This window comes from Macrobrachium rosenbergii, chromosome 25, assembly GCF_040412425.1.
Source record: "Macrobrachium rosenbergii isolate ZJJX-2024 chromosome 25, ASM4041242v1, whole genome shotgun sequence".
NCBI lineage: Eukaryota > Metazoa > Arthropoda > Malacostraca > Decapoda > Palaemonidae > Macrobrachium > Macrobrachium rosenbergii.
In genome coordinates, this window is record NC_089765.1 from 10,003,067 (window position 1) to 10,016,310 (window position 13,244).

Consider the following 13,244-nt stretch of genomic DNA (forward strand, 5'->3'; position numbering starts at 1 on the left):
CATTCGTATCTGGTAAAAATTAGTAGATTATATATATATAATATATATATATATATATATATATATATATATATATATATATATATATATATATATATATATATATGTTATATATATATATATGTATATAAATTTCTGACTCACATCAGATTAAACTCAGGTCTTTCAAATGAAAGACCCCGTGAGCGCTGCCAACCAGGCCACAAGTCATAAAGAAGATGGAACCTGAGTACAACTGTACCTAAGGAATTACCTGAGCAGGCTAACTGCTGTTCAACACGTACTTGTGTGTTGATATTCCTATATATATATATATATATATATATATATATATATATATATATATATATATATATATATATATATATATATATATATATATATATATATATATATATATATATTAATATCAAAAAGGTTCTTCCAGAAATCTTCATACTGTCAGAGCTTCTTCCGTTTAACATGCGTTTGTTCAAGAAAAAATGAGCAAACTTCTTGTTCTATTTATTTATTTATTTATTTTTTGTTAGGACAGCTGTTTCGCCATTATGTGGCATTTTCAATGACCACTGATTTACAATATCTTACCGTTTGAGATTAAGTTGGCGTTATGCAAGCACGGCCTCTTTCTCACAGAGCGGGTAGTGAGAGCCATTCAATGAATTGAAGGTGGTAGGTGTGGACATGAACCGGTTCTTGTTAATGGACATGAAAGTGGTGGTGGTGGTCAAAAGGAAATGAAAGGTTGAGCAGGCGAGACTGCAACCTCTTTAAATCCCAAGGTACCGTTTGTAGGAGAAAAAGAACTAAATCTACGGAATTACAACGCCGTGTTTCATTTACTTCCTCCTGCAGGAAGTAACACTGAACCTTAGGCTCTCCTTGGCCATATCCTTATACGTCAAGGAGACAAGAAACGATGTTGCACAGGCTAAGGATCTGACATATAAGACTCACTGTAGGATTTTCCGGGTGAAAATCCTCCATCCTGCGACGACTGTATTGTGGCCTTGACTGTGAGACACTTACTGGTCGAATGTCCCAGTCCTGGAAACCTACGACATAGGTGGCAGAGAAAGACATTTTATCTTTGCTACAATTCTCAGAGAGGATTGTAATATAGAGGAGTTATATATCTTTGTTAGGGAGGTGGGCCTCCTCTACAAATTTTAAATCATATACATATGCAGTATTTGTATGTATGTATGGTATATATAAATTTACAGATGTTATATATTAAATGAAATTTTCGTTTTTACCAATTCCGCCAGGTTTTCCTTCAGCTGCTTTATGGGTTATTGATCATTTTTCACTTGAGCACTCCAGGTTTTCTTCCAGGCGTTGTCAGACATATGATTAACCTGCAACAATAAATCCCCAATGACATAAATTTTTTATCGGAATTTACGTGAATTTTAATCATAATTTATCATAATTATCAATATAATTGTTATTACCTCGATAAAATCAACATTCAAATCAATAATGATAATTTCTATAAGTTGGCTAGACGGGAGAAAAACCTTCCCCATCCGCACATGCGTAGTATCTACTGACTAAGACCAATGTGTAAAGTGTAGAGTATTTCCTTTTTTTATTCGTTCAAATGCGATTTTTCTCATTAATTCGTTCGTTACTTCGTTTTTACCTTCTGAATTCGTTATAACGACTGCTTCATAACGTCACAGTGACGTTTTTCGTTAAAAAGTCGGTTTAAATGAGGTTTGGAATTAATTATGAGCCAGTTTGGCAACAACACTTTTCTGCATACTTGGTATTCATGCTCGCCTTTGGTTGGGATGGGTTAGGTAGGGAATCGGGAGGGTACGGGAGACCTGTGTCATATGGATATCCTCACGGTGGATTAAGAAAACTGTACAGTTACTTGCATGACATCGCTAATAATATTAATAATAATAATAGTAATAATAATAATAACTGATAATATAATAATAGTGATACGTTTGATTTTACAGTAAGTCATAAAGTGAAGAACTGTAGCACTAATGATGTTAGTCCATGAAAAGGAAAGCTATTGATGATCTGGTCCCTTCTTCAAAGTTTTCCTGAGCAACGCCAGGTTGGTCAGCCAGTGTGTGTGTGTGTATGCGTATATATATATATATATATATATATATATATATATATATATATATATATATATATATATATATATATATATATATATATATATATGTGTGTGTGTGTGTGTTGTGTGTATATATACTGTATATATATCATTAACCACATTGAGCAATTGCCCCTACTCGAGGATGGATTCAGAAAATAATTAATACGATTAGTAATGTCACATTGGTATTTGTACATTTTTATCAGTTCAGTGGTCTGGTTAAACTAAGATATACTTTTTAACTGAATCAAAATGAATGCTCGGTCCCTTGACAATAGATACTATATTTACCTGCGCAGAAGGCTTTTCTACAGTGTATCATTCGCCTCTACCTTAGAGGCACTCACCTGTTTCCTGAGTATCAAGGTCATTCCTCTTTAACATCTTGTGTCCTCCACCTATCCAACTCTCCCAGTTCTTTCTCCCCTCCTTCCTCCTCACACTTCCTAATTAGATGCTGTCTTCACCAACCTGTCGTACTGCATTTTCTCAATAGCCACACCATCTCATCACTCTCTTATATCCATATTTTTTACCTATTCAGTTCGTCTTCGTGTACATATACTACATGAAACCAGTCTATCTTAGTAGCTTTAGCTATTTTTTTTTTTCATTCAGCCACATTTAACATCTACACTTTCACTCTTATAAAAAAAAAAAGAAAGTTGACCCAATAATCTCCTTACGTTTCAATTGTAGCTTCCTTGTCCCATCATTTGCATACACTCTACTGCTTTCTATTTCTTCTGCCATCCACATTAATATTCATAGCTAGATATCTCACACTTACTTCCAGCTTTCTCCTTCTGCAAAATCCTTCAGTTTCTTTCATAAGCAAACATCCACCACTCTAAACTCCATTCCTGACCCATTTTGTCATCGCACAACTTTGCATTTACATTTTCCTTTTCTCTGACTTTTCACATGATTCCATCCTTAAAAATACTGAGTGGTCGTGGAAATATAACATGCTCTTGTCACAGACCCACTTATAATCAAACCAGCCACTCTTTGCTTTCTTCATGAAAAATATTAGTGTCTCAACAAATTACCCTCTATACCATACATCCGGAGCATCCTCCACATTGCATCTCTGTCAACGCTAAACTCTTTCTAGTCCATATTCCCCATATCAGGTTCTTTGCTTTATTCCTAGGCTTCTCTCACAGCTATACATCAAATGAAGCACTGGATCCACAAACCATCTTCTTTATTCAGTCACAGTGCTCTTCTGTCACTCCTTCGGTCAAATGTTTTACTTTCTTAATCAAAATTCTGTCATGCACTTTCCCCGGTATACTGAGTAATCCCATGCTCCTTTAGTATTTAATAATATCTGTTGTCCTCTATCCTCATACAGACGAACAGATATTCTTACTGAATATTTATTTGGAATCTTTACATCATTCAGACATACCTCACGCATCCTTGCCAACTGCTCAGTTACGTTTTAACTACTTATACTGCACCCTTTTATTTGTATTGCCATCAGCTTGTTTTTTCAATTCTTTCTTTAACTTGATAACCTCCTTATATCATCAACAGTCACTGCCACAAGTAATCCAGAATTTACGTGAAAACCCTTCCACTCTTGCAGCAGTCAGCTCTGCCTCTCTTCCGTCCTCCACTTTTGATGACTCTTCATAATACTACAGTACAGGACCACATTTTCTTAGAAAAAGATCTCCCCAGTTGCTACTTTCTTTTTAAGATCCATTTCCACATTAAACTTTCTTTCTACTTTTGCTCTTCCTCTAGAACAACTTTTCCTCCTTGAAGTATTTCCTCATATTTATCCCTAGACTTTCATCATACCTTACCTTGAATACATTACCCATCTCTATGTCACTTTCTGCATGATTATATATTTTGTCCTACAATTGTAGTAAATGAGCACTGTAAAAGAATACAAATATGTAGGAGATAAGCATTAAGAAGACAAATCAATACAGGCAGTCCCGAGGTTATGGTTGGAAAATGCTGTAACTCGGAACATCATAATAAAAATTTATAAAAGAGAGAGAGAGACACTTATGTAAGCCTGCCTGGGGAAACAAACAGGTTTTGAAGCTTTGCCCTGGTAATAAACGGGTTTTCTCCCCTCCTTATAGGAGAAACCTCCTTATAGTGAACCCTCCCGGTGGCTACAGTTCCCTAAACTGGTTTTCTCACGTCATTAGACGTAATGTAATGCATAACTGTCTGAGCAATGTATGAACAACCAGAGTGCACACCCTATTGGGAACTTACAGGTAAATTGGACGTAGTGTCGGTGACCTACAGAATAGAGTATGAAGCACCATACCTAATTTTCATTTTATGAGAAGAGATTGATAAAAGAAATAATAGTGGATCAACGAAGAGCGTTCTAGGGAAACTGCCGGGCAAAAGACATGGTAACAATATAGCAAGGGAAGGAGTTAAAAAATATGACAAAAAAAACTCTGATAAAAGAAATAGAGGAAAATGAGTGAGAATATTAAAAAGACCTTGGTAATGAAAGGAGAAGCACTGGTTGTTACAGCTAAAGACATGATACCACCTCAGCACAGCATCATCAGAAGTGAGATGGAGGTAAAAAGAAAAAAGTAGTGACCTTATTTAAAATCTTGTTTAGTAAAGCAGTAATATTTTAGTTTTCAATAAAAAAAATCAAGCATAGTAGTAACGCTCATTTTCAGATGGTAATTGGACAAGGGCATGAGAATGTAAAGGTATATTGTTGCACTATCTTCACAAAGAGTTATTTTAAGTATATTTCTTACAGGTAAGTAATGGTCTTTGCATAGAAACAAAAACTCAGATTAAATCCTAAAGAAGAATCAGGTGGAAAGCTGACGCAAAAATAAAAATTTTGTAAGGGGAAGAAACAGTAAATAAGAATTGGAATCGGTATAATATAAAAGAAGGAGTAACAGACTAAAAAAAATAAGACTAAAGGACAAAAACAAAACTTAAAAATCCGTTTTATATGTTATAAAACTTTGCACCCAATTTGTGTCGAGTAGTGTGCACGGAACTGTGATCTTGAAGTGACCCCTAAGGAAACGGGAACCTCCCCAATTTCAAAACTCAAAATGACCTCTGACATACATACCTCGATGTTCTCTTAAGCTACAGATGCGATGGCAGTGAGTATTAATCCTTTTTGTCACGACCGAAGCCAGTATTTTTCTGTAGATATAATAATTCCAAGTTAATTTCTTCGGGAATTTGCTTGAGCCGCACTTGGAACAACCAGTTCACTATCGAATTTACTTTAAAAACCTCAGGTTTACTCAAATGTCTTACTCTCCGTCGCCATTCACCAAATAAAGACTGATTATTGATTCAATCTCGGTTCCAATTTCATTAAAGAAACAACTGTAGAGTAGGGATATCCACCTTGGTGGTACTTCGAAGGTACCCCGTTAGGCTGCGGTACCGCAGAATAGCTTAGTTATGCTTGCGTCGTTCTACTATCCTGGGGGTGTCCGGGGGGTTTGCAACCCCCCCCAAGGTATTTCTAAGCAATAACTCCGCACGGACTGCATGGAATAGCCCAAGGAAATCTATTATGAAAGGAACCATACTAACCTAACGCATCTCTACCTAACCCAACTCTAGTAGGTCGTGGTTATTTAGCGGCTGACCCAGTAAAGGAAACTGCTTTTGCAATTGTGAGTCTTAGCTTAGAACCTATTTTGGTAATTTGTTTTTTCTACGCTTTTTAGGGCTTCTGATACGGGCGGTGCATTTGTCTGTTGTCGCCAAATGGAACGCCCCGCCGTGTTTAGTACTGGCCCGGAGGAGCGTACCCATATCGCCAACAAGTTTTTGCACTTGCCGGACGGGATATGAACCGCCCAAACGGGATGCATCTGCTCTGTCTTGTGAAGATCGCGTATGGAAAACCCCTTGTTGATGGACTTGTGGGTTAATTACAGGTTAATTATATCTGTGCACAAAAATTGAAGGTAAAATCCATAATTAGCAAACCAAAAACTGTAGAAAAAGTCAAGTTAGAAGGAAAATCACGGGAGCTACTACTTAGATCTACCCCACTTTTGACCAAAAGTTCCCGTATAACAATGCGCATGCGCAATAGCATTCTAGGATGGCCAGCATACAAAAACGTAATCAGTTCTGAGGTTAACTACAAGTTAGTTACAGTAGACCGACAAAAGATAACAATATATTCTTGATAAGTAACCAAAATACTATAGGAAAAGTAAGTTTTAAAGGTGGTACCCAACGCGGAGCTAATGCTTAGTTCTACCTCTGATTTTTCCTATACTTTTAGTGTTGCTGATGGAGGTTGTGGTGTTTATTGTCTGTCAGTTATTATTAACCTCATATCTATCCAACATGGTTGTGGACCCTTTGGGAACACAGTGTTTTGGGTGGGGGAAATCCCTGGGAGAAAGACCGGACTGTCATGTTGTTATGGAATGGTTCCATGCATGCGCAAGTCATTAGGGAGCTATATGTTCAAGAAGGAACTGGCTAAGGAAACCTATTATAAAAGGAATGGTAAACTTACTTTAGTTTGTTTTATGCCCGATTCCAGCCAGTTGACCTTTTCGGACCTCCGCCAGGGTCAGTGCACGCCCCTAAGTTCGGTTAGGTAGGTTAGATCTGGTTGGGTCAGGACCTGGCATTATAGGAAAGGTCTTTATGTATGAGGAACCTGTCCCGGTCGACGACTGGCGGGAATCAGGCCGCGTTACTAAAGTAGAGTATTACCTTGCTGATGAAGGTGGTGGTGTTGTTTATTGTCAGTCAATTATTATTAACCTCATATCTATCCAACATAGTTGGGGACCCTTTGGGAACGTGGGGTTTTGGGTTGGGGAGTTTGGGCGGGGGGATTGTTGGGAGAAAGACCGACTGCCTTGTTGTTATTCTGGAATGGTTTCTTGTACGCGCAAGTCATTAGGGAGCCATTTCTTCAAGAAGGGATTGGCCAAGGAAACCTGTTATAAAAGGAAGTACACTAACCTAACATACCTTAACCTAACCTATTCTAGTAGGCCGTGTTACTTAGTTGGGGAGCAGAGCCCCTGCACCCCAAGTGAAGGAAATGCCACTTTTTACCAAAAGCTCCCTTGTAACACTATGCATGTGTGATAGCATTCCAGGATGTCCAGCATAAAAAAATATATCAGTTCTGAGGTTAATTACAGGTTAATTACAATCGACCGAAAAAAATAACGGTAAATTCTTTATAAGCAACCAAAATACTATAGAAAAAGTCAGTTTCCAAGGTAATACCCCATGCGGAACTGTTCTGCAGTTCTACCTTGGGGGTGTCTGTGGGGTTAGCAAACCCCCCCCCCCCTTGCTCCTGGCCATACACAGTACTGCTCATGCATTAAGGTTAGGTTAGGATATATTCCTGTATACAAAGCCAAGCTATCCCTGTGACGTGTTTAAGGTGGTAGCGACCCATGGAAGTGGCTTAATGCAACTATTTTGCGGTTGTACCTTAATATATTTTCCTATCTTTGGGTGCAAACCATATGTCTTGGTGCCCCTCCCCCATACGGCTATCCCACAATTATTCGGGACCCCAGTTGCAAACCAGAGTTCTTGGGTGAGGGAAAACCAGAAACGAAAGCAGTGCTATGGAGGAAATTCACAAAGCATGAAAGTGTAGCCTAGTAAGAAATATGTGCACTGGCTAGACTAATCTGTTTATGCAATACTCTAGTCAACAGATGGTGTAGAATAATTGTTGTACAGCTTCTTTTACAGTTACAAAAATAACATTTCAGTCTGTTTTCGTGTGTGACCAGTAATTTTCCTAAGTTTGTCGTCCTTTTCAGGATTATCCTTATTTCTTGTGCTGTTGATAGAGGTACAGACAAGCTGGAGAAGGAAAAGGTGAGTGGAAGTCATAGAGAGCTACTCTCTTGACTTCTACAGTCATCTCTTCCTTGTGGAGAAGTTGATGAATGGAGATCAACCAACGATCTCTCTTCTGAATGAGTTTGTTCAGTAAACTCCATTCATGGTGGAAACCCCATGTTCTGTGTTGCCATCTATCAGAGAGGGCAACTTCATTCTTTTGTTATATGTGAAGGATATATATTCCCAGATACCCATTAATTAGAAGTACTTGCACTTTGTCTGCAACCAGACAGTGTTGATATATCTGAAGGAAGAATATTCGCAGATGCACAAGCTCTCATGGAAGTACTGGACCTCCACTTTGTCTGCAACCATGCAGTCTGTTAGTTCGAAGACTTTGCTGTGGACCATCGACTGTTCCACAGGTGCTCACATCAGTGTCAGATCGTGCTGTTTGAGTCCATTCATTTGGGATCTTGAAGAAGGATTCCTCGTACCTTCCCATTCCTCTCTTGGAGGAAGTGGGACAGGACTTAGCCTGATGGCTAAACAACAGGAACCTCATAATAGGAGTGCCTCGACACACTCCCCCTCCCAAGATGCATCTGTTCTCAGATGCATTGACCAAGGGATGGGGCGCACACCTGGAAGAGTTGCTGGTTTCAGGTGCGTAGAGCCAGAACAACAGACACCTCCACATCAGTGTCCTGGAACTCAAGGCAGCTTTCTTAGCTCTTCAAGAGTTTCAAGATCGAGTGATGAGGCACTCCATGGTGTTAATGAGCAGCAACATCACAGTAGTGGCATATGTCAATGGGCAGGGGGGATTTGTGTCCCTTTAGCTTCACAGGTTGATGGTGCAGGTGCCAAAGTGGGCAGTAGACACGTAGTAGAGCTGTCAGCCAGATACATTCCAGTCAAGAGGAGTGTAGTAGCAGACAAGCTCAGTCACCAGGGCCAGGTGATAGGGACAGAGTGGTCCCTACATCCAGACATTACGGAGAGATTGTTTGTCCTTTGGGGCCGACCAATGATAAACCGGTTCGCAACCCAGCACAACAGGAAGCTGCCACTGTTCTGCTCGGTCATTCTAGACCCATGGACAGCGGCAGAAGACACCTTCTAACACTCATGAGACAATCTCTAGGCTTACGCCTTCCCTCCATTTTGTCTGATTCGTTGGGTGATCAACAGGGTAATGGTCACCCTGATTCTCAGAATGCCCCTGACAGCTCCCAAGTCGCCACATGCCGCTTTTCTGGTACAAGTTAGATTCCCCCCCCCGCACAACCTTCAGTGCCAGCTGCTCTCAGAGAGGTACCACCAGTCCGTAGGGTCGCTGTCACCTCACGGCTGGAGACTATCCAGCATCTCTTGCGAGTGAGAGGCTTTTCTCGCTGCACAGCAACAGAGATACCTGGATACTTTAAAAAATCCTCTGCGGCTGTGTACCAGAGGAAGTGGGCCGTCTTCTGTGGTTGGTGTTGTAGACAGGGTATCTCTCCAGTTGTAGATGTTCTTTTGCAGGTAGCGGACTTTCTCGTCTTCCTTCGCCGTGAGAAGCTTCTCTCTGTCTCAGCATTCATAGCAAAGACTCAGAATCTGTTGGTCCCTGATGCCAGATTCAAGACCATCTCGATCTCCTCCCTAGAGGATTTTGTTGGTAGTGATCCGGACGAGGTGCTACTGTGTCCAGTTAAGGTGCTGTGGTACTATCTTAAGAAGACTCAACATCTCAGGCCTGAGTGTCGACGTATTCTTGTTAGCATAGGGCAGTCCCCGCGTCATAGCTCGTGGGGTTATCGTGATCTGGTTTATTGCGTTGGTCTAGCGACAAAATTGGCATTTTTGCTGTTGCCGTTATCACGTCATTCCTCTTATTGGCGCTGATAATTGGGTATTGGTGCTGATACATACCTAACAGAGGTGCTGATCTCCATTTACTGGTGCTAATAAGTGCCGAAAATCACCTCTTTTCAGTTATCAGTGATTTCTGCGCTCGTCGTCACCTGCATCGAACTGAATCCCGCTGTAACCAGGGACCGCCTGTACTGGCCCGACTAGAAGAGATGGTCAAAATACACATTTCTGGCTTTCTGAGACGATCAGATGAGTGTACTCTACGTCTGACGAGGTGGGCGAACAGTATGTTTCGGGCGAGAGCTCATGAGGTCACATGCAGTGAAGGTGAGTTATACTACTGAATATCCTTTCTATTATCTAATGTGCTGTAGATTAGTAGAAGCAATTCCTACCCTCTCTCTAGGAAGGGGAGAGAGGGGCTGATAATAAAACAAACCCGTTGGTTATTTATAGCTCTATTGTCCCTGACACTATAGGTTCATCCAGTCCTTTTTTTTTTGAATGAATGATGCCACTCAAACCCATTAATTCAAAAGGAATCCATTGCAGATTCCAACAAATAGAAAAATAGAAGCATTTTAACCCAGATTTAACAAGCCAAACATGTAGAAATAAGCAAAACTAATAAATAGATGAAGTAAATGCAAATTTATTCTCACCTTCCCTGAACTTAGAGGAGTTGACGTCTACCCTATGTGGCAGGTGGTGAGGAAGGTGAGGAGGAGAAGAGATGTTATTCTTGGCTTCTTTCTCTTTCCTGTCATCTTTCTGCTGCTTTCTTTTGGAGAGACTGTGTTCCTGTCTCGCTAATAACCTGTCCAATGAAGTTTTTGCATACGTTTTAAAGTATTGATACAGTATCAGGGTTAGGCTGTGTAGATTTGATGTTTCAGTGTTAGGAGCTACAGAGCATTGCTATGAAGAATTCAGAAGGTGATGGGACTCAGCCAGGGTAAATTTATTGGAACATAGTGACCCTGATGTCATATTAAGAAGTTGCCCAGATTAAAAATTGAAACCTCCAGAACAAGGCTTCACCTTTCTTCCAAAGAGTTTATCAAGAGAACCAGTTGATCCTTATGACCAGGTGTTGTTTAAGGATCTTTCTCACACAACAGCTAATCCTTGTTAAATACAATACAGGCAGTCCCAGTTTACAGGGGTTCCGCTTTTACGCCGCTTAGTAAACCAAAATCGCCAAACCTAAAAATCATCGAACATCACAAAAATCTAAGAAAATCTTAGTTTTAATGCTTGGGGTGTATTGGAAAATGATGTAACCATTTTTATTGAGTTTTCATAAAAATCTCCAAATCTTTACTTGCCATTTTGGGTATATTTCTTCCGACAGATCGGCGTACGACGTGTCGTAACCTTTATCACGTCATAAATGGAAATCATTTCTGATGAATATATTTGAAAAGCCAACTCGAGCGTCATAAGCCGGGCCCGTCGTAAACCAGGGACTGCCTGTACTTTCTTCTCCCAACTATAGCAGCAAGTTACATGGACCGTTGGCAAAATTCACACAGTCCTGTGACCAATAATTGATGTTTGGCCTTCTTGCTGAGTCACACCCTATTGAGTCTCATGATCAGAGTTCATGATGAGTGGATGTTGCTGTACTCTTCTGTGGCCTTGGAAATAATCCCTGATGTATTTCAGCTCCTGAAAAAGGTACATTCTGTGAACCTGTTAATCAGGTACTCCTTGCTCCTTGCATAGAAAAATGTTTTACCACAGGAAGACTGGCTGTGAAATATTTACTTTTGAGGGAGTACCCAAGACTTTCTAAAAATTCCTTTTATGGCAAGAAAAAACCTATTTTATTCAGTAGAACAGGCAGTGAAATGGAATTTGAAATGAAATCAGTCTGTTAATGCTAAAATAATAAAGGATTGTGTGGAAAATTTGTTAAAAGTGGGATAATCTTTTTTGATTCCCTCATACACTACCTTTATGAACCTCAGTGAAGGACTGTCATAGGATGCCAAGTCCTTAATTTAAGACTATGTTATGCTTTGTTAGCTTGACATGGGGTATTGTGGATTTTCAGAGAACGCCAGAATACAGTATGGCAGAAGGTTATTACGATCCGGTTTTATGGAATTTATGTTTAGTGACAAAAATCAGCAATTTTCTGCGCCGAAAATCACTGATATCCCCTCATTGGCGCTGATACATACCTAACAGAGGCGCTGATAACCGAAAATCGCCAATTTTCGGTAATTGGCAAATTTTGGTTGTCGTCACGCTGTCAGAACGGAACCCCCGCTGATAACCGGGGAATGCCTGTATTATATTATATGTGATAAAAAATTTGTAGTTGCCATTTTAGGCTATTTGTCCACTAAACTTAGATAACTTTGTTTCCTATCCACTTTACAGTAATGGTAAAATACTTACACAGTGGACCCCTGCCTATTTATGTTCTGGATTACATGAAAATTTGCCTATTAGAATTTTTGGAGGAGCTTATATACACATAATTTACAGAAAGTTCACCTGTTTGTGGTGTTTTTCATAGAGAAATATTCACTAATTACAGTATTTTCTTATTATTTCCATGATTAAATGCACTTTTTGTGATAAAACTATTAAAATTCTCATGTATAAGCATTTTTAGAGGGTTTTTTAGGTGTTTGAATTATCTAAATAAGCGGTATAAGCATTTTTGAACGTTGTCAAGTATTCACAGTTTTGTAGTGAAAGTAAGGAAGGGTTGTGGTACGCATCCCCTCTCGAATCATCAAGGAGTTGACTGTAATCCCGAATACAGTATCTTCCAGAAAAAAGTGTAAATGTCCTATGTTTATAGGGAATTTACTTAGCTTTTGTGAAAAAAATCACATGGTTTGTTCTCCTTATAAAGCCACAAGAAACTTCTAGATTTTGTACATGAGCATGTACAATTTGTACACTTCCCTGTTTAAGTAAATTTTCTTTAATGTGGTGTTTTGTATTGCATTGCAGACTCCATCCAAGCAAGGGGTTGAGTGCTGTTATTGTTTTGAGAGTTTAAGTTCAAAACAAACGCTCATGAGACACAAGCGGAGGAGACACCCAAATGAGTTGAAAATTGAAGGTTATGAAAAACCTAAAAAGCCCCTTATTTGCAGGGACTGTGATTTCAGGTTAGTGCCAGGAAGAGTCAGAAACAAATCCCTGATTCTGATGCATTGTACTGTAATTCTCCTCTTCCCAAATGGTGAAAATGCATGCTGCTATTAAAACTTGCAGTTTGCTTCAGTCTTGCATTTTTTTTTATCACTGTCGCTCTGCAGGAAATGGTTAATTTTTAATGATGTATTATGATCATAAAATCTCAGGAATACTTTCTGTGTGCCATAGCATTGCTCTTCTAAGCCACTGTATGACACTGCTATACTTAAAATTAAAAAAAAAAAAAAAAAAAAAA

General features: G+C 39.3%; 1 protein-coding gene across 5 annotated transcripts in view; it reads left to right on the forward strand.

Annotated features, from left to right (window-relative positions):
* LOC136852312 (zinc finger protein Gfi-1b-like) overlaps nucleotides 1–13,244 on the forward strand; it is a 33,205-nt gene that overhangs the window by 4,658 nt on the left and 15,303 nt on the right. For 2 of the 5 annotated variants that reach the window (XM_067126822.1, XM_067126820.1), the window contains exons 1-2: nucleotides 5,133–5,262; nucleotides 12,800–12,960. The exons of 1 other annotated variant lie outside the window; for it this stretch is intronic. Coding sequence is in view for 2 of the 4 variants with exons in the window: in XM_067126820.1 (XP_066982921.1) it covers nucleotides 5,257–5,262; nucleotides 12,800–12,960 (167 nt within the window). In the remaining 2 variants the exon portion in view is untranslated. Of the gene's footprint in view, nucleotides 1–5,125; nucleotides 5,263–12,799; nucleotides 12,961–13,244 lie in introns of those variants that run through there. 2 more of the 5 variants (XM_067126819.1, XM_067126821.1) reach the window with 2 other exon arrangements.